Source organism: Geotrypetes seraphini, chromosome 8 (genome assembly GCF_902459505.1).
Source record: "Geotrypetes seraphini chromosome 8, aGeoSer1.1, whole genome shotgun sequence".
Classification (NCBI taxonomy): Eukaryota; Metazoa; Chordata; class Amphibia; order Gymnophiona; family Dermophiidae; genus Geotrypetes; species Geotrypetes seraphini.
The window spans coordinates 121,522,775-121,544,616 of record NC_047091.1 but is presented as its reverse complement, the minus strand read 5'-3'; the positions used below and the strand labels follow the sequence as shown (position 1 = coordinate 121,544,616).

Genomic DNA, 21,842 nt, shown 5'->3' with positions numbered 1-21,842 from the left:
ATCTATTGGACAGTCTCAACACTTCCTCTTGGAATATATCTTCCCTGCATAGGAGTTTGAAATGCCAGGGGTGTTGGTTTCATGAAATTCTGTCTAATTTGCTGTTACTTTTTGAAATGTCCTCGTAGTAATGATTCTGCAGATCAAGCACGCCTTTGCAATGAAAGAGTGAATATGTAGAGGGGTTGAGTGATTGTGTACCACATGTGGGTGAACTAGTGGTGACTTTATAGAAATGTTCCAGAGGAAAGGGGTAATGCTGCCCTGCATGTGCGTTTTCATTTCAGAGACTTTGGGACATGCGATGAGGCTTTCAATGAGACAAAGATTTGTGTTTCTGTCCCAGATAGCAGCTTCTGCACACTTACTATTGATCGGATGATGGCACATTACAGCATCTGGGTAACAGGTGAAAATCAGCTGGGGCAGGCAAGCTCCCATGCTGTGTGCCTTCATGCCACAGAAATAGGTAAGAGTGAACAATAGGAGGAAAAGAAAACATAGTTCTGGATGAGCTTGTACAGTGCAAGCAGAAAGAACCAAAACACTCCCACAGAAGAACCAAGAAGGACAAAAACCAATGGGAATGACCACACAAGTGGACTAAGATGGCAACATCAAATCCTTTATTGAAGACACTGGAATTTGATACAACACACAAAAAGGGATACAAATGCACAGCAAAAGACAATAACACCCACAAAGAAGTGTAAATGCCTCAGAACTGGGACTAATTCTTTATTTCAATGATAGACCCAACATTGCCAGTGTTTTGGCTCTTGGCCTGCCTCAGGGGTCTTCTAATTATCTATCATGCGATTTTCTTTTTTGAAATTGCTCGTTTCAATTTCAAATTAGACTGCTTCCGATGACCAAAAGCTTTCCTCAGTATGTATTCAACAATACAAATCGCATGATAGGTAATTAGAAGACCTCTGAGGCAGGCCAAGAGCCGAAACACTGGCAGTGTCGGGTCATTCATTGAAATAAAGAATTTTATTAGTACCAGTTCTGAGGCATTAACACTTCTTTGTGGGTGTTAGACACTGGAATTTGAACATAGAACAAAAGTCAGACCTTGTCAGACTGTGGACCTAACACGGGCTGTGTTTCGGCTATAAAACCTTCCTCACGAGTCTTATTGCCTAACAGACAAGGCTTATACATACAAATAATACAGATCATGGTGATAATAAAAATGAAATGTTAGCCATCCCTCAGTGAGATAAACATATTAGTAAAGGTTGAACACAAAAGAGCCATTTAGTGCCAATGGTTTGTGTTGGACCTTTGCCAGTGAAACATCTCATAGATGGATGGCTAACATTCCCTTTTTGTTGTTTTCTCCATTGTCTGCATTATTTGTATGTATAAGTCTTGTCTGTTATGCAATGAGGAAAGTTTTATAGCCGAAACACGGCCCATGTTGGGTCCGCAGTCTATCAAGGTCTGACTTTTGTTCTACATTCAAATTCCAATGTCTTCAATAAAGGATTTGTTGCTACCATCCTGGTCCATTTGTGTGGTCGTTTCCACTGTTTTTTGTCCTTCTGGGCTTGTACAGCACCACGATATTAGTGTTCCTGGATTAGAATGATTTCTTGAGAGCTGATCCATAATCAATCAAATAGAACTTCCCTTGTTCAGGGGCCGATACAGAAAGCTAATGTAGCTGGAAGCACGCAGTTAGTGAGGCATTTCTGTGCTGTTCTATGACGCAAGAAGTGTTTTGTGCAGAGATAATGTAGGGCACTGGCGCACAGCATATTAATATGAATCTTAATGCCCGAATGCAGAGAAGCATGTAGAATATTTTAAGGTGAGCACATCACTAGAATTTGGATACCAGGGCTACAGACCCTTAGAAAGGTTAATTAATTCTTCTGCAGCAAGGTTTGAGAGGATTTAATGCCAATTTTTGTTTTGTTGATTTTTTTTTTTTCTGAGGATAACTGGGCCCACAGCTTTTAGGACAGAACAGGAGATGATGGCTCTGTGCATGGGTCTAAGCAGAAATAAAATTGTATGCATGCATAAACTGGAATGCTGTTCTGCACATAAATATTGGCAGGCCGATATTTAAAGGAAGAATAACAAATTGCAGCACATGTGCAAATGCATGCTGACACTTTTGGTCAGACAGGGTCACTGTCCTAGATGCCCTTGGCACAGAACTTCCTGCACACACATCTAGACTTACCCTGATTAGCACACAAGTTCTGCATGCTTCCAACTTGTATCTGGTTAGACTTCTGCATTGGTGGATAAAACTTTCTTAAGTTTGCATTAGAAGCCATGCACACAACCCTAACACACACCTTTCTACATCAGCCCCTCTGTCAGTTTAAAGTGAGGTCTACAAAATCCTGAGTGGTGTAGAATGCATAAGAGTGGATTGATTTTTCACCTTTTAAAAAGTATGAAAACCATGGGATTACTTTTAAAACATATAGGAGGGAAAATATTTTTTACTCAAAGAATAAGCTCTAGAACTTGTTGCCAGAGGATATGGTTATAGCAGTTAGTGAAGCTGGGTTTAAGAAAGGATTGCACAAGTTCCTGGAGGAAAAGTCTATAGTCTGCTATTAAGAAAGGCATGGAGGAAGCCACTGCTTGCCCTGGATCGGTAACATGGAATGTTGCTACTATTTGGGTTTCTGCCAGGTACTGTGACCTGAATTGGCCACTGTTGGAAGCGGGAAATTGGGCTAGATGGACCACTGACCCAATATATGGCTGTTCTTATGGATGGAGACCTGGAAAATTGACTCACAGCTCAGGTTCAGTTCCTTTGGGAAGGCTAGATGTGAGACTGTAAGAACTTATGAAAAGCCATTCTGGGCCAGACCAAGGCTTGTCAAGCTCAGCATCTTGTCTCTTGACAGTGGCCATTCCAGCTTGTGAATACTCAGAAGATCCTAGAGTAGATCCACTTTATCATAGCTCATTCAAGGGATAAGTGATGACCTTCGCAAGGCTACCTGGCTAATCATTTTTATTGACTTTTTCCTCCAGAAATTTTTCCAAACCTCTTTTTAACCTTGCTATGTTAGTTATTTTGACTATATCAGAATGGGGTGTAAAAGGGGTGTGATGTGGACCACTTCTCAAACAGTACTCATAGCCTCTCATAGGGTCACAGACAAATTATGGAAGTGCTGCTTAGTGAGCTTGGCTATAGGGGTCTGGCTTTGTGATGGGGTAATAAGAGGAAAACAGGAAATGATGGTGGCCATAATGGATGGTTCCTGGAGGCAAGGAGAATGGTGAATGGCTGTGCATGAGTACATTTCACTTCAGCAAGGGAGGCTAGAGAAGGATAGAGAAACAGATGAGTCAACTAAGAAGCCCTGATTTTTATCCCTGTCATTTAGTGAAACTGAACCCCCCTGAAATTGAGGCACTCGCATCTGCACAGGGATGTTTGAGAGTCAAGTGGAAGGCTCCTGTTCATGGATTAAACTCTGAGGATAAAGAAGAATATGAGATTCGATACCAGGACCAGGAAGGGCCACAGGAATCCTGGATACAGGTGAAAATACAGCCATTGGGCCCTGCTTTTCTGTGATTATTGGGTTTCCTGCGAGCTAAAGAGGCTGATGTAGAAAGCCATATGGTAAAGCCAGCTTGGTGTGTAGCTTCTAGTGTGAAATGAACCTGAAAAATCCCACCAGCATATACGAGAGCAATGAGCACAGTAATCTGAAGATCACTGCAAAATGTTCACCTTCCTGTCAGTGCATGACTGGTTATTGGATTACACCTTACGAGAAGGGAGACATTAAAAAAAAGGCAAGCTGTGTTCTGCATTAGCCCTTTCTTTAAGCCCTGGTAGTCTAATGTCCCCCTCCCTCCTCCCAACCTGACCCCCCTGACCTTGAAATGAAAAAAATAAAAATATCTGGCATCTAGTGACCTCTCCCCCACGCCTGCCACCCTGACTTCAAGAGATAAATGTTGATGGTCAAGCGGCCCCCTCCCTCCCTTCCCCTTCTGCCTGACTTTCAAGAAATAAATCCCTGGTGTCTAGTAGCACTCCCACCCTCTGACCCTTCCCCAGGCCACTCACTCCTGCCTCTGACACCACTAAATTGAAAAAGATGTGTGGCTCTGCCTAGGGTTACTAGATTTTTGCATGGAGAAACCCACAAACATGACCCCCACCCCATTCTGCCCCAGCCCCCAGAAAGCCTCATATTTCTTTTCTGACCTTGGCCACGATGGAGGGCCTCCGAGCATGCGTGGATGCATGTGATGTCATCCATGCATGCTCAGAGGCCCTCTAGATACAGCTGGGAGATTGGGACTCTCTAAAACCCAGATAAACTACTGGGTTTTGGAAAGTCCATCTGGGCACCAGACAGTCCTCTAAAAAGAGGACATGTCCAGATTTTCCCCAGACGTCTGGTAATCCTAGCTCTGTCACACCCTCCCCCTGCCCTTCCCCATTCTGCCATTGCCCCACCCCACACAAACCTCAACTATCTCATCTCCTTTTTTTTCCCTGAGCTTGGGGCAGCATCTGGAGGGCCTCTGAGCATGTGCAGATGTGACATGATGTCACACACATGCATGCATGCATGTGACATTGCGTTATATCCATGCATGCTCGGAGGCCCTCCAGTGGCAGCCCTGGGCTCTGGCAGAGCCGGGGCCATCCAAAATCTGGACAAACTGCTGGGTTTTCCAGAATCCATTTGGACATCCAGACAGCCCTCTAAAAAGAGGATACATCCGGGTAAATCTGGACATCTGGTAACCTGAGTGGTTATTTCTGGGATGCACTGATTGGGGTCGGTTTGCCAAATAAGGGAATGTTTCTGTATTTAGAAGTCTCTGCCAAGACTACCAGCTAAGGAAAAAATTCCCTTATTTGGCTTACTGACCCCAATCAGTGCATCCCAGGATGCAAGGTCAGGCACTGTCATCTTTCATGATGGTGGCACCAGAGGCAGGAGTGAGTGAGCATCACCCCTGCATCTTTTAAGATATTTATCAGAGGGACAAACTGCCAAGATTTAATTTTTTTAAATCAGGGGAAGCCCCTGCTAGGCTTCTAGGGATTATTATTAGAAGGTGAGGCATGGTTGGGGGATCAGATCAGAGTTGAGAAGAGGGTCTACTAGACCAGCGGTAGGCAATTCCGGGCCTCGAGAGCCACAGGCAGGTCAGGTTTTCAGGATATCCACAATGAATATGTATGAGATGGATTTGCATGCACTGTCTCCTTTTAGATGCAAATCTATTTCATGCATATTTATTGTGGATATCCTGAAAGCCTGACCTGCCTGTGGCTATTGAGGAACAGAATTGCCTACCCCTGCACTAGACTACCAGAGCTTTTCGGTCAGATCAGTTTGGGTGTGGAGGTAGGTGGCCGCTAGACTACAAGGGAAAGATTGGGGCCAATGCAGAAAGCTATTTGGGTCAGGGAGTTCTCACCTTGTACATCATCTCAGACCAAGATGGAGACAGCAAACTACAGACCGGTGAGTCTCACATCAATAGTGTGCAAACTAATGGAAACTCCAATCAAACGCCAATTGGATACGATCCTGAACGAGGAGAATCTACGGGATCCCCGTCAACATGGATTTACTAAGGGGAGAGCCTGCCAATCCAACCTGATCAGCTTCTTTGACTGGGTGACGAGGAAGCTGGATGTTGGGGAGTCCCTGGACATCGTATACCTGGACTTCAGTAAAGCATTCGATAGCGTACCACACCGCAGGTTGATGAGCAAGATGAGTTCTATAGGATTGGGCGACACATTGACGAAATGGGTTGGGAACTGGCTTGGAGGTAGGCTTCAGAGAGTAGTGGTGAATGGCACCCCCTCCAAAAAGACGGAGGTAATCAGTGGAGTGCCGCAGGACTCGGTCCTGGGCCCGATCCTATTCAACATCTTTATAAGAGTCTTGGCAGAAGGGCTGCGAGGTAAAATAACATTATTCGCCGATGATGCCAAACTAAGCAATATAGTGGGCAAAAGCACAACAGACATAAATTCAATGTCCGACAACATGATGCACGACCTACTCCTACTGGAGCGCTGGTCTAGGTCCTGGCAACTCAGCTTCAATGCCAAAAAATGCAAAGTCATGCACCTGGGCAGCCAAAATCCATGCAAGACTTACACCCTTAATGGCGAGATCCTAACAAGAACTGAAGCAGAACGAGACTTAGGGGTGATTGTCAGTGAGAACATGAAGACTGCCAATCAAGTGGAGCAAGCTTCATCCAAGGCAAGGCAAATCATAGGTTGCATACGCAGGAGTTTCGTCAGCCGTAAGCCTGAAGTCATTATGCCATTGTATAGATCCATGGTGAGGCCCCACCTGGAATACTGTGTGCAATTCTGGAGGCCGCATTACCGTAAGGATGTGCTGAGACTGGAGTCGGTCCAGAGAATGGCCACCCGGATGGTCTTGGGACTCAAGGATCTCCCGTACGAGGAACGGCTGGATAAGTTGCAGCTGTACTCACTCGAGGAACGCAGAGAGAGGGGTGACATGATCGAGACATTCAAGTATCTCATGGGCCGCATCGAGGTGGAAGAAGATATCTTCTTTTTCAAGGGTATCGTGGCAACAAGGGGGCATCCGTGGAAAATCAGGGGCGGGAAACTGCACGGGGACACTAGGAAATTCTTTTTCACTGAAAAGGTGGTTGATCGCTGGAATAGTCTTCCACTTCAGGTTATTGAGGCCAGCAGCGTGCCTGATTTTAAGGCCAAATAGGATAGACATGTGGGATCTTTTCACAGAGAAAGGTAGGGGAGGGTCATTGGGGTGGGCAGACTAGATGGGCCATGGCCCTTATCTGCCGTCTATTTCTATGTTTCTATAGAATTCTTGTACTGCAGATATCAGCACACAAGTTTGAAGCTTCTCTGCATTGCTGCAGATTAGCCAACAGGAGACAGTGGATGCTGTGGATGGATGGGTCATCTGGCTTTTATCTACCATCATGTTTCTATAACAGCCTCTCTACGATGCATTTTAATATGCTGTGTGTTCATCTCCACTGTGCAAGCTAATTTAAGTGCTGAAGTTACCTCTTTCTGAATCATATAGCTTATAATGAGCGTATAAACCACTTCTTAACCACACACATCTGCCTTTGGTATCTCTCTGCGTCAACCCCTGACAGCATTACCGTAGTTGAATCTTCTGGTGGCAGTTGATTTGCAGCCTTCAATATGAGACCTAGAACCAACTCTACCTGTCATGAAGATCCTATCTTTTGTCCATACATACCTCTGCCTGCTTCAGTTTTGCACCAGCTTTCATTAATTCTATATTTCAGATGACTGCATGTCACTTCCCCCCCCCTTTGGAGGGGGGAAATGTTAAGTCAAACATAAACCAAGTGGATCATTATTCTTCTTCCCTCCTCCCTTGTTATGTCTGGCATTCCTCCCCTTTTCCTGCCCATGCCAATTCCAGTCTCAAAATGTCTGCTACAACCTCCAACAGCAATCTAGAAAGTGTGGGAGACAGGCACCTGGGATCTTATATGTAGAGAAGGAGATAGTGGATGCTCTGGGTAGAGTTACAAGACATCTGAGAAAACCCGGACATATCCTCTTTTTAGAGAACTGGCCAGGTGCCCGTAGAGATTTCCAAAACCTGGCAATTTGTCCAGGTTTTAGAAGTTCCCAAGCTCAGGGTCGCATCTGGAGGCCCTCTGCACCTGCATAGATGCCACTGTGATGATGTCATGCGCACATGCGCCTCTATGTGACATCATTGCGCCGACATCCACACATGCGCAGAGGCCCTCCAGACCTTGGGGAAGGAGACAGTAGGTTCAGCTGGGGGCAGAGCTGGAGGCTGAATGGGGCAGGGCTGGGAACAAGACAGGGTGTGGCCAGGTATGCTCTTTTTATAAAAAGGAAACCTGGCAACCCAATGGAGAGACTGAATGGTCCATTAGCCTTTATCTGTCATCACGCTTCTGCTGGACATTGTGGCAGCCAGCTTCACTACAGAAACAACATGGGCAGGAGCTAGTGCCCCAACTCCCTACTAGACCACCAGGGCAATAAGGTAGGCTCCAGGGGCCAACTAGTGAGTCTGCAATGGGGGCTTATCTGTTCTAAGGGAGTGGGAGTATAAGAGGGAGAAAGTAAGTAGTGGTTCTGATGGTTTGGGGGATGAGTTGCAGCAAAAGTAGAGAAGGAAGAGGACGGACACCACAGGAGAGGGAGGTAAGTCTCAAATATAAACCAAGATGCAATTATTGATGCATTTTGAGGCCAAAAAAAAATCACAGTTTTTATTTGACAGGTCGTCCAAGTGCTGATAATCAAGCAAACTTTCTGGATGTGCCTTGGGACTTTTTATGCCTCTGAATGTCAATGTGCACCCAGAGCTGAAGGGGTGGTTAGGGCAGTATGTGGGCGGGATGGGGGCCAACCTAGACTTAGTCGGCCTGCAGGGATAATAGAATGTTTTATTAGACATCCTGGATGAAACTTAAAACGTTGTGAGTTAGATGTTGTAAAAACAGGTATAAGTGCCTAAAAGGTATCCAAAGTGACCAGATAACCACTGCAGAGACAAAGTAAAGACCCCCCCCACACACTCCCCCAGTGTTCACTGACCCCCTCACATCCCCACATTGATATAAAAAAATACATATCTGTCTCCAGAACATCAGCACCTGGTATAGGAAAGCCTAGTAGAGCTGCACACAGGTTTCTTAAATAGCCTGGGAGGGTGGACTAGTGAACCATAGAGAGGAGGACCCAGGCCCATAAGCCACTTTAACCACTACATTTATGGTAGAACATCTGTGCCCACCAAAAAAAAACCCAGACCCTACTCTACTGCCGTATAAGTTCCACCTGCAGCCATAAGAGCCATTGGGGTTGTAGACAGGTGGGCATAGTGGGTTTTGGGGGTGTTTTGGTGGGCTAACCATAACCTGGTGAGATGTTTATCGGGCATCCTTTTTGTAAAGTTCACAGCGGTGCCCTGTAATGTGCCCCACTGCTCTGTTGCCATGTCTGGGTGGCCAGTCCATTACAAGATTGACCCCCTCCTACGTCCAAATGGTCTTGTTCTGGGCATTTGGGACTTGGATGAAATTTTGATCGAAAATGTGGTATAAAGATATACGTCCTGGCGGTCTGGATGAACAATAGCCTGAACATTCAGATAGCTGATGTTAGAAAAAATATATATATTCTAGACTTATTTTTCGAAAATGGGCATTTTTCCACTGCCAACTTTGGGCGTCTAGCACCATACACCCAAATTGAACTTAGATGTATGTTTTGATTATGCCCCTCCACGTTATGAATTAGAATGTTACTTCATTCAAGGGTGAGGGCTGAGAAACGAAAGTAAACCAGAGCAGCCTGGGGAACTATTATTGTATCAATAGGAATGAGCAGGTTTCTCATGCTCTTCTATTCCAAAATTATCCATTTCCTTTAAGGTCCCTTTTGCAGCCGCAGAAAATGAGTCCAATCCTAAACAGCTCTGTGGTGTTTCTCCACACACCCACTATGTTGCCCAGATGCGCACTAAATACCCAAGTAATTTCAGCCATTGGAGTGCATGGAGCCAAGAGAAAACTGTGAGAACAGAGCCAGCAGGTAAGGAAACAGTGTGCCAGGTCCCCTAGATTCCACTCATGTTGCCTGATCTTAAAGCACTTAGCTCAGTGTCAGAGGCATCACTAATGCTAAAGAAGGGAGAACTAGAAATTCAAAAGCTGGTGATGCCTCAGTGCCAGGAAGTGGTAAAGCCTGAACAGGTCCTCATCACCCCATCCCCACCCTTTTCTCTGCACACACCAGGACTTCCCTGGAATCCTTCTGAAATATGAAGTTTGATTTTGCATAGGGGACTGGATTCAGTAAATGATGCCGTAAAGTAGATGCTGGGAAAAATTTGCACTCAGCACTCTTGGCTCAGTATTTATTTATTACATTACATTAAAATGCATTTCAAGACCACAATACCTTCCAGATCGATGCGGTTTACATCATCAAGAGACTGTACATCACAAGAGAAATATCATCCTCCTTACTTTCCTAACTTACTTATTTCCTTGATTTCCCCAAAGAGCTCAGAATGGGTTACAGGTTAAACACCCTCCCCCCCAAATACAATTAACAGGTTACAACTTGCCATAATTACAGTACATGTTTATGAAACAAGATTTTATCCTATGATACATACTAGGGGGTCTAATACCACTATATATAATATACAGTTTATAGGTTACAGTTTGTCCTAGTTATCTTTACAATGCAAGTTTTTTCAATACAAGTTATTATTCTAACTTGACATACATTAGGGATCTAATACCAATATACATAATGTACAATTTACAGGTTAAATTTTCCATAGTTACGGTAGATCTTTCAATTCAAATTTTTATCTTAATGTGACACATTCCGGGGTCTAGTGCCAGGATACATTTCTTTGTAATCCCTTCATAGAATAGCACTTAAAGCATGATTCTATAAAACTTAGGCCTGTACATCACAGAATGTCCAGCAGGAGCAGCCCTTATAGAAAGGAATACAGTAAAAATGGCATCAGTCAGAGTTTACAACATCTTAAGTGCTAATGTCACAACATATGGGGCTTTTTGCTAAGCTGCAGTAGGCATTAGCATGTGTTTACCACAGTTCAAAAAGGCATTATCGTGGGACATGCTCAGGCGTCCCATGGTAGTTTTCGGATTGGCGCATGCTTCCCACACACTAAAATCTAAAATTTATTTTTTAGCATGCCACCATCAGCTCAGCGGCCCCTTTTTCGGGACTTAGACCTGTTTTGACTTCGTCTAAGTCAAAACGTATAAGTGCCGACTAGGCAACCTGCCTAAGGTTTTGGTTATACCTGCTGCACGCTTAGGTGTAGGTCGGCCCACCTCCCGCCCTTTCCCCTCCTCTAAACACGCCTCTTTTCTCTCTGCGTCTAGTGACAGGAAAGGCCTAAGCTGGTTTTAGATACGTCTAAAACCAGCTTTGGTTATGGGTACTTGGACAATCAGGCTTTTTGATCGTTCAAGTAGCCATTTAGGACACTTTTTAGACGTTTTTTGTTTTTTTTAAATTATGAACCCCATATTATCAAAGGGCAAGATCAACAATCACTCCGTATAGAATATTGTCAATGGCTCCCAAATATCCATAAACTTTTTGTAATGTCCCTTTTGTATGGCCATCATATGTTCCATTTTGAAAGTGTGACATAGAGATTCCCACCAAAAAGTATAATTTAACCGATCCCAGTTTTTCCAGTTCCTCAAAATAAGTTGTATGGCAACCCCTGTAATTATAAAGAGAAGTTTGTTATTTCGAGCAGATATTTGGCTTTTAGTCCTCATTAACGTACCAAATAGGATGGTATCGTATGCCAATGCCACTGGATTTTCCAATATTTTGTTCACTTGATCTCAAATGGATGTCCAAAATTTAAGTACCAAAGGATAGATTAGATTAAACTTTAAAAGTAAGAAGTAGTATTTTGAAAGTAATCCTAAGTGAAATGGGTAGCCAGTGAGCTTTTCTGAGGAGTGGTGTTACATGGTCGAATTATTTAGCATTAAAAATGATTTTTATAGCAGTGTTCTGGATGACCTGTAATCTTCTAATCTCCTTTTGAGTGATGCCTTGATAGATTCTGGCCAAACTTTGGGCTCTGATGCATTTCGTGAGTCACAGTTGAGCGATTCTAATACAGGTTCTTTGATAAAGCCTTGGCAAAATGCATCAGAGCCCAAAGTTTGCCCAGAACCTATAACAGCTATCTCAGATAAGTTCATGCAGTTTTTATACTTCTCACTATTGAATTGTTAAAAATATATAAATAGTGCAATGATTAGAGGTGACCATTTCAGAAGTTCATCTGTGCGGGTTTGTCCTGTGGTCTGACAACTAAATCTCTGAGCACTATAAAAAAAATGTGAAATACTTGTTTGAATCACCTGTTATGAAATATTTATAGTGCCACTTCTATATTTTGATTTAGCACTTAAATAATTGCATAATGGATTTTACAAAATGGTCTCTTCTTGGACATCCAAGCAAGGCACCAAGTGAGAAAACTGCTGTAGGTGATTTTAAATACAAAAGAGGTAAGCATAACTGCCATCTCCATCGCCCCTGCAAAACAAATAAGCAGTTAGCTGACACCTGCTTCGTAGCAGATGCAAATGTCAAGACCAGATTTAAGTACAAGTGTGCTTTGCTGTTGCAACCTACCAATACTTTTTTATGGTCCAGTCACAACACGCTCCTTAAAACCTATGTACCACAAATCTACAGGTATAAATAGCAGTTTTCTAAAATGCATTATTGATTTACACATGTGCTCATTGCTATTTACATGTATAAAAGCCAAGGAAGTCTTCTAAAATGATCTCCTTTGTGTCAAGCCAACCAAAAAGAAGTAACACATAAGCTTTGCAAAGCACAGAAAGGTCCTTGCATCATATGTGAAGGGGCAAGGAGGTTCTCAGAAACCTCAAACTGCTTTTTGGTTAGTGTCTCAATACTACAATTCCCATTTTATCCTGATGGTGACTAGATTTCTGCATTCTTTTATTCCACCAAAACTTAAGAACTGCTGATTCCTGCAGAGAAGGAAGTGGACTATTTTCATGCATGCTGCATCATAAGAACACAAGAACATAAGAATTGTCGTACTAGGACAGACTGAAGGTCCAGCAAGCCTAGTCTCATGTTTCCAACAGTGGACAACCCAGGTCTCAAGTACCTGGGCCAAGTAGAAACCCAAAGAGTAGCAACATTCCAGAGCTGAGATTGTGATGTCATAATACCTTATTCTACCAATGCCTGAGCCAGCCTCATCAATGATGGCAGCAGCAATTGCTACCTCTTTCATCTCCTGCTGCCGTGAGACCAGGTCCACAGCACTTATCACGAGATTGGTCCCACAGCAACAAGGGGGGGGGGAGAGGAGGAGAAATCGGCTGTGCATAAGGCTGATTGGCTGAATGGGGGGAGAGGAGGAGGAATCGGCTGTGCAGAAGGCTGATTGGAATCGACGGCTGTGCAGAAGGCTTACTCACGGACTCAGTCATTCCCTGTATTTTCTGACCGGAAGAGACAGTCAGAAAATACCACAAATGACTGAGTCCACGATTCGCGAACTGCGAATTCAAAGTGGTCTACTGTAAATAAAAAACAATAGTGGCTAGACCTGAAGCAGGTGGTAGCTCACACAGCTTGCAAGCAAATGCTGACTATAGACCTGTTTCCTCCAATCCAGGCAGCTTTGGCTTGTTTTTATGAGGCAGAATTGTGAGAGCAAAAGCGAAGTCTCCTCCATCTGCCCTGAATTCTTCTGTTCCTTTTTCCGCTGGACATAGCTAGATATACTGTATCTGTCTGTTTATTGCTTAATGTAACCTGTTCATTGCTTGAACTCTCATATTCGCTTCTCACTCACGTATTCCAGCACCATCCCACAGTCCAGCATTGTGGAGGAGAATAGCCGAGGTTGGGGCTGACAGAAGGAGAGAAGTTCTGCTGATATGGAAGGTAGGGGTGGGGAGGGTTACTGTGCATTCAGTGGGTCTGGTGGAAACCTCCTGTCACTACTATGGAAGGGCAGAGGACCTGAGCAATTTGATCACTGGTTTGCTACATGAATTTCCCCTTGGTGACACCTTGTGAAATCAGACAACCGGAATTGGCCCAGTTGCCTTAAGCCCCTCCTGTGGGTGGGGCCTTAGGCACATGGGGCCAACCCAGCCCATGCGCCTAAGGCCCTGCCCACAGGAGGGGCCTAAGGTAACTGTGCCAATTCCAGTTGGCCCTAAGGCCCACCATTCGGAGGATGGCGGGCCTGCCGGGCAGATGGGCTTGGGACCCATCCATCCGGCAGAACTTACTGTAAGTGAAGGGAGGTGAGGGGGGTGTTGGGGTTGGGGGGTGATCGGGGGATCACAGGGTTTGGAGAGCCGATCAGGGGTTGGGGGCCGATTGGAGGTTCAGGGGACGTTCACAGGGGGACTGCGCCGTGGGCAAGAGGGCCTGGGATCCCTCCTGCCCTTATTGTAGGGGGGTTGCAGGTGCGTCTCAGCAGGATGGGTTGGGCTTCCTCCTGTCGGTATTGTGTCGGGGGGGGGGGGTCGCGGGTGCATTTTGGCAGGAGGGGTTGGGCTCCCTCCTGCTGGTATTGTCTGGGGGAGGTGGCTTGCTATCACGGCAGGAGAGATTGGTCATCTCTCCTGCCGCGATCCCCCCAAACTGCTGTGAACTGTGGTAGGAGAGATTGGGCATCTTTCCTGCCGTGAATTGCGGCAGTTCGGGGGGGTTGGATCGTGATCGTGGCAGGGGAGATGAGGATCTATCCTGCCGCAATCATTGAGGGGGAAGGATTCTGTAACCGATGTTGTGTTTGACAGAAACCGGTTACAGAATCCAGCTTTTAGGCGTAGGACTGGCCCCTCCTTCACCTAAAAGGTCTTGTTTTGGGCGTTTGGGACTTTTTTAGTTGATAATGTGTTGTAAGTTTAGACGTAGTGGTGGTCTGTGCGATTAAACTGCTGAATGTAGAGGTAGGCCATTCTCCAAAAAAAACCCTTGTTTTGGACCGTTTTTTTTTTGTTTTGTTTTTTTTTAGAATGGACATTTTCCCTGCTGCTACTTTCAGCGTTTAGGGCCTTAGGCCAAAAGGGAACTTAGACGTTTGGTTTTATTTATACTCCTCCATGTATTCAGTCCTGGAGTTGCAGAAAGCCACAACTTTTCTGAGCACATGCTCCACCCCCTTAGCCTGAGAGCTAGGAAACATATCCAGTTACAATTTTGGCAAGCAGTCCATGCAGAAATCTTTTGCAGTTGCTCTGCTTCTTTGTTTCTTGGTGGCTTCAGTGTCTTGAGACCCCTTCCCGATGGTCCCCTGTCGGAGGAAAGGATGCAGCCCTGCAGTGCCAGACTGCTGCTTCACATAGAAACTCTGGTGGGTCTGTGAAGCCAGCCTGCTATGTGCCACCATTTCTAGACTTGGGGTCCCTTCCCCTTGGAGTCTGCTTGCCAGTGACCTTATCACAGGTTTCAAGCACAGGCTGTATATGTCTGGAATGAAACCTACCCAGGTTTCAAGGCACAGGCTGCCTTTCACACCCCCGCCTGCATGGACAAGATTCGTGGGGGCGAAGGTCATAGTCGGTCTCTGGCCAGCTGACAGTCCGAAGATTTCAAGTCCAGATCCATTTGAGCTGTTTTTGAGGCAGAAAATCCTTTTCCTCCATCCAAATGCTGTTTAAAGCTGCTGACAATCTGGCACTGCATGCTGTGAGTAAACCTCCATTATTTCCTATGGGAGCCTCAGGTGTGGCTTGTAAAATTATTTTAGAATCGTTTTTCACAGTTTCTGAGGGTAGGGTTCAGGCCCCCCACCTCCCCAGACCCCAAATTGCTATTTGTTATTTTCGTTTTTTGTTTATTTTTGCTGTTTTTGGTGCAAATTCGTGACAGCAGCCATCTTGGATTTTAATAATAATAGCTTTATTTATATCCCGTCATTCCTTTCAGTTCAAGATGGTTTATAACAAGAGAGGCTTCAGAAAAGCAGCGAAGTTACACCAAGAGCATGAAGTAGGAGTAAACAAACTGGCGTGTAACATTTTAAAATCAATCTTTTTTTCTAACTTATTTTTGCCTCAAAAACCCCTCTATTTGACTCAAAATCATTTGGGATGGACTCCCCAGCCCCTAATCTGTTGAATGTGGACATTGATTGAGCCGGATTGGTGCTGGATCAGTGATTGTGTACTGCATGCTGTAACGCGCTGGGTGAAGCTTCAGACTTCACCTTGTCTGAGTAATCTTGGGGGGGGAGGGGGGCCGATCTGGGTCCATACCTTCTGAAGAAAATCTCACCTAGAGGCTGTTCTGGAGTCTGGCGCAAAACGCCTATGTTCCAAGTCTGGGGACTCTTTTGGTACAATGCATGTTTCTCAACAGAGCCCTGCCATGGTTGTGGAGTAGGCCTTTTCATTGGATTTTATTTGGGTCCTCTGAAAGGTGTATCCTCAGATCCCCGCTCATTTGGTGCAGCTGGTGGGCACATCAGGGCTTTTTCGGTCTGTTGTGCCTGTGGCGAAACTTCCTGTTCGGGAGCCCTCTCATCTGGCCATGCCAGACCTTGATTGCAGTAATTGCCATGCAGATTTTATGATTCTTCTGTCTTCAACCACTGTATTTATTATGAATCTGGCTGATGCCTTTGCTGAGACTGATCTCCTCGGCCACCCTGAGCGTCCGGATTTAGGATACAGACCCTTCTTTGTACTTTAAGCAGGCTTCCATCCGCCTCTTTATGGATGATGTTCTGAAAGAACTCCATTTGGATTCTCCTCCATTTATTTCTCAGGCTTCGGTCCTGGATTGTTCTCCTGTGCCCTTTTTTTTCCATTCAGTCTACTGCTCCTTGGTCTGGTTTCAGAAAAATGTGATACCCCGGAAAGCTCTTTCCGATCCTCTAAAGCTATGTCTACGCTTTATCACCTAGATCCTGATTTTCGGCAAGTTTTAACAGCCTGAGGTAGATTCTGCAATGCCTCTTAGACAACCTTAAGTTGCTGGAACCTGTTTCAGAACATGAATGGGGACTTAGTCGTATACTCCATAAACTTCCTCATGCCAGAAAGGCTCGGAGGATTGGAGAAGCATTCTAGATCTACAGTCGGTCACCCACTTCTTGTGAATTCCCTTTTCCGAATAGACAATGGAGTACACGGTGATAGCTGCTGTCTCTCCAAGGGAGTTTCTAATGTTCTTGGATCTCACAGAGGTTTACCTCCGTATTTAAATCTGCCCGGAGCATCGCAAGTTTCTGCATTTCCATGTTCTGCAACAGCATTCCCAGTTCACAGCTCTGCCCATTGGTCTCATGACAGCTCCCAAACTTTCATCAAAGTGTTGATAGTTGCAGCACCTTTCTGCCAGCAGGGGATCCAAGTCCACCCTTCCTGGGACAGCTGGTAATCCAGGCTCTGTCTCGTCAGGTGTACGAAAGTGTGGTGGAGATGGTAGTGTCTCTGCTGCAGGCATTGGCATCCTCCCAGTCCCTGGAGTTTCTGGGGCTTCTCTTCATCTCCAGACAGGGTCATGAATTTCTTCTCAAGGCTCGATGACAGAACCTTCGCCAACAGATCAGAATTCTCTTAGACTGTCCAGCTATCTCAGCCTGGTTTATCTGCAGGTTCTGGGGTCTCAGGCAGCCTCTTTGGAGGCGATCCCCTGGGCCAGAATGCCCATGCGCCCTTGGCAGGAGTCCCTTCTATCTTGCTGATCTCCGCAGTTTTCCCCTTCAGATACTGCTCCCCTAGATGGAGCCAGCTAGCAGAAACTTGAGCTGGTGGCTTCAGAGGGAGGCTCTTGGCCAGGGCTAGCTTCTTCGGATTTCTGGGTGAATGACTCTTAGGATGGATGCCAGCCTGTTAGGTTGTGGGCTCACTGCAGGGCCCACTCCATTCAGGAGCAGTGGACCCATGGTCCGAAACATTAGTTGACCAATCGTCTGGAGCTTCGGGAAATTCAGCTGGTGCTACTCGCTCTCCAGCCCCTTCAGAAAGGACCAGTGGTGCAAGTTTCTTTGACGCCACAGTGGTAGCTTACATACATCACGAGGGAGCTCTTGGGCCAGAAAGATCATAGGCATTTTCACTGGGCAAATGCACTTTATAGAATGGCATTTAGTGTAACATTTTCTTCAGAGCCCACGTTTGAGCACCATTTATAGAATCCTCCCCCGCCCCCCCTTATTGATAGTCCCAACATACAAAGAGGATGAAAGAGTTCTATATAAAATCAGTGATCTCACAGTCCTACATTAGCTAGATTTATTGAAGTGTCCTACTGTGTTTCCACACTAGTCTAGACAGTGCCATCTTGGTGAGGGCACCAGCACCTCTCCATGCCACACTCGTGCCCTTCCTTCCCTGCTCCCTCATACCTCTTTAAAATCTTCTCCAGTGCAATCAATTACTCTAGCCTGCAGGCTCCCTCTTAAATCACTTCCGGGTCACAGGGCCAGGAAATGATGTCAGAGGGAAAGCCAGCATGAGCAGCAGGAAGAAGAAGCTGCTCACGCTGGTGAAGATTTAAAGAAGCAAAGGGTGGGAAGGGAGGGCACGAGTGTGGCACAGAAGGAGCAGGGGGAGCAGACAAGAGGGTGCGGAGGGCACCACCACCCTGGCTGCCTCCTACCCTCACTATGCTACTGATTCTAGGAGTCTCATTGTATTAAATGCTACTTGAGGCAAATAATACACGCAGTGGTGCTTTTTAGTAAATCTAGTCCTCTGTTTTTATTTTTCAACCTGCCAGCCCCTAAAGAAGAAAGAAGCCAATGGAAAGATCCTGGGGTACAGACTCTTCTCCCGAATGAGAGGAAGGAAGGACACAGCAACGATCCAAGAATGCATCACAGAAGCGCTACAGTATGTCCTTTTCCTTCCTGAAGAGGAGTATGTCATCTTTCTCACTGCCTACAATTCCGCTGGGGAGTCGCCTTCATCCAAGATCATAATCCCAGCAGCATCTCGAACAGGTACAACTAGATATACACAACACTGTACAGACACCTGAAGAAGGCAGACAGAACAATGCCAGCAGCTACTTCAGCAGAGCAGAGGATTTCACCTTATGAAATCTACAGGGAAAATACCAAAAATTGTACAACAGTCTTAAAAATTACTTGGGTAAAAAAGTAAAATAATCATACAGCTACAACTCTGTGGCATGAGGCGATCACACTACAATTTGTGTGATGCAAAGGATCAGGCTCGACACGGCTATATTTCGGCAGAAATGCCTGCGTCAGGAGTCATACAATCCAATTAAAATTTATTTTGTTTTCTATTCCATTTTCCCCAAAGAGCTCAGAACAGGTTACAGGTTAACACACATAATATACAGTTAACAGGTTACGATTTGCACTGGATAGACCATAATTACAGTATAAGTTTGCGATACAAGATTTTATCCTAACTTGACACATACTAAGGGTCTAATACTAATATACATAACATACAGTACTTTACAGGTTAAATTTGCCATAGTTACAGTGCAAGATTTTTCAATACAAGATTTTCCCAACATAACCATACTGGGATTTGGTACCAATAAACATTTCTTTGTAATCCATTGGTCATGGGCAGGGGAGTTAGGTGAAGAGGTATGTTTTTACTGTTTTCATAAAGTTCAGAAGTCTTTCAAGGGATCTGACCTGCGGGGGCAGTGGCTCAGTATGAAGTGGGAGTAGGAGCATTATTTGCAGTTGAAGGGCATGACCAGGGGCTTTTGTGAGGCATATTTCATCTTGGGAGCAGAGGGACCTGTTCAGCACGTACGGTGTGTCACTTGTATACCTTTAAAGTGAGCAGGGACCGTCTATAATTGTCAAAATGTACAGCGCTGCGTACGCCTTTCAGCACTGTATATGTGATAAGTAGTAGTAGTATTAGACCACTCTGGCCTGAAAGCACTTAAGCCAGTGATTCCCAAACCTGGCTCTGGATATAGCGGAATTAGAAAAGATACTGAGAAGGGTGATGAAAATGATAAAAGGGTTGGGATGAATTTCCTAAGAGGAAAAGCTAAAGCGGCTAGGGCTCTTCAGCTTAGAGAAGAGATAATTCAGGGGTGATATGACAGAGGTCTATAAAATACGGAGTGGAGTGGAAAGGGTAGATGTAAACCACTTGTATACTCTTTGCAAAAAAATACTAAAGTCAAAATTCTGCAAAAAATAATGTTATTACTTATTATGACAGGAGTGCCATTCAACAAATTACATTTAATTGGAAAAATTGGAGTAGACTTAACTACAGTTTCTGGTTGAACTCTCTGTGTCGTATATATAAGATGGAAAGAACGCTAGCCACACAAAAAGGAAATTTCAATAAATTTCAGGAGGTTTGGGGTCCATTAATAGAATATTGTGATGAGTAAATATCATTTTTCCCTTATTGGTACAATTGTAAAGTGAGAGATGGGGAGGGAGGGATTTCTGATCTGATATTAAATGTTTAGATTAATAGAAAGATTATATAATATATTATATGATATATGAAATAGTAGGGATGGGAGGGTGGGTTTAAATATTATAATTTAAGTTAGATATGAAAGCTAATCAAGTGTTATTGTATAAGTTCAAATGATATTTTCTGATACACTTGTTGTAAGATGTAAAAATGAATAAAGAATTTAAAAAAAAAAAGAAAAAAAATACTAGCATTCAGTGAAGCTACTAAGTAGTAGATTTTTAAACAAACCAGAGAAAATATTTCTTCAATCAACATGTAATTAAACTCTGGGATTTGTTGCCAACTTTGCATGGTTTTAAAAAGGTTTAGATAATTTCCTAAAACAAAAGTCCATAAACCATCATTGAGATGGCTTGGAAAAATCCATTGCTTATTTCTAAGATAAGCAGCATGAAATCTGTTTTACTCCTTGGAATCATGCCAGGTACTTGTGGCCTGGCTTGGCCACTGTTGGAAACAGAATACTGGGCTTCATGGACCTTCGCTCTGTCCCAGTAAGGCAGCTCTCATGTTATGTTTACCCCAGCCAGACAGGTTTTCAGGATATCTACAGGAAATATTCATGAGAGAGATTTGCATGCACAGCTTCCACTGCATGCAAATCTCTCTCGTGAATATTCATTGTGGATATCCTGAAACCCTGACTAGCTGGGAAGCTTCCAGGACCAGGGCCCAGATGCTTTAAACTCACCGTGCCTGTAACAATCAACGCTAAACCAGTTTGAACCGGTTTAACGTCAAAATAATTTACTGACTAATGCACATAATAGATCACTGCAGGCTTTTTCGTGTGTTTGATGTAGCCTCTGACTCTGCTATGTAAATGTAGTATAACAAAGTCATTAATATTCAAATGAGTACTCCAACCAATGCCCTAATATCACTTTGTAATGCACAAAATGTAGCGACGACTTCTAATGACCCAGAATTACCAACAAATCTGGAGGTGCCAGTAAGCATGTTACCGACAGGGAGGAGGACCATATACACATGTGTTAAAGACACGTTTTATGTGCGCCCCTCTTGCCTCAGCCACCTGCTGGACCCCCGGACCTGCCGGACTTCTGACTCCCCCCCCCCTGTTAAGATTGGCAGGAGGGATACCTACTCCTCCTGCTTCAGCAGCCACTCAAATCCCACCATGCCCCAACCGACCCACCTCCATATCATATTGAGAAGACAGCAGGAGGGATGCTCACTCCCTCCTGCCGGCAGGCCCACCTCTTCAAACATCTGTGCCCATTAGAAAAAATAAAAGAAAATAGGAAAGTCTTCCTGCCCCGAATAGCTGAACGGCAGGATGCTGCTTTGGCGCTTCCCCTGCCAGCTCTGCACATGTGTCAGTCACTTTTCCAACGACTGATCATATGAGATTATGGCGGATCTCTGTGAAACTCATTTGCGTTTGAAATTGTTTCAACATCAATCACCATTTTGAAATTGGACAATTTGCTAGCGACCTGACGGATTTTACTGGCGATAGTAGAGAATCTGGGCCCAGGCTTGGGAATCACTGACTTAAGCTATCAGTAACATGGCAGCATGAAACACATCAGCAGTTGTATGTGAGTGTGATCATCTCATGGCACAGAGTTGGAGCTGTATGATTGTTTTACTTTTTTCCAATTTATTTATTCATTCGATTTTCTATACCATTTTCCAAGGGGAGCTCAAAATAGTTTACATGAATTTATTCAGATACTCGAGCATTTTCCCCTGTCTATCCTGGTGGGCTCACAAATTTCTGTCTAATGTACTTGGGGCAATAGAGAGATCAAGTGACTTGC

General features: G+C 44.6%; 1 protein-coding gene across 4 annotated transcripts in view; it reads left to right on the top strand.

Moving 5' to 3' along the window:
• The window catches only part of LOC117364505 (interleukin-6 receptor subunit beta-like), a 112,350-nt gene that overhangs the window by 58,228 nt on the left and 32,280 nt on the right, over positions 1-21,842 (top strand). For all 4 annotated transcript variants that reach the window (XR_004540265.1, XM_033953744.1, XM_033953743.1 and 1 more), the window contains exons 5-9: positions 288-469; positions 3,375-3,532; positions 9,448-9,607; positions 13,452-13,534; positions 18,335-18,557. Coding sequence is in view for 3 of the 4 variants with exons in the window: in XM_033953744.1 (XP_033809635.1) it covers positions 288-469; positions 3,375-3,532; positions 9,448-9,607; positions 13,452-13,534; positions 18,335-18,557 (806 nt within the window). In the remaining variant the exon portion in view is untranslated. The remainder of the gene's footprint in view (positions 1-287; positions 470-3,374; positions 3,533-9,447; positions 9,608-13,451; positions 13,535-18,334; positions 18,558-21,842) is intronic.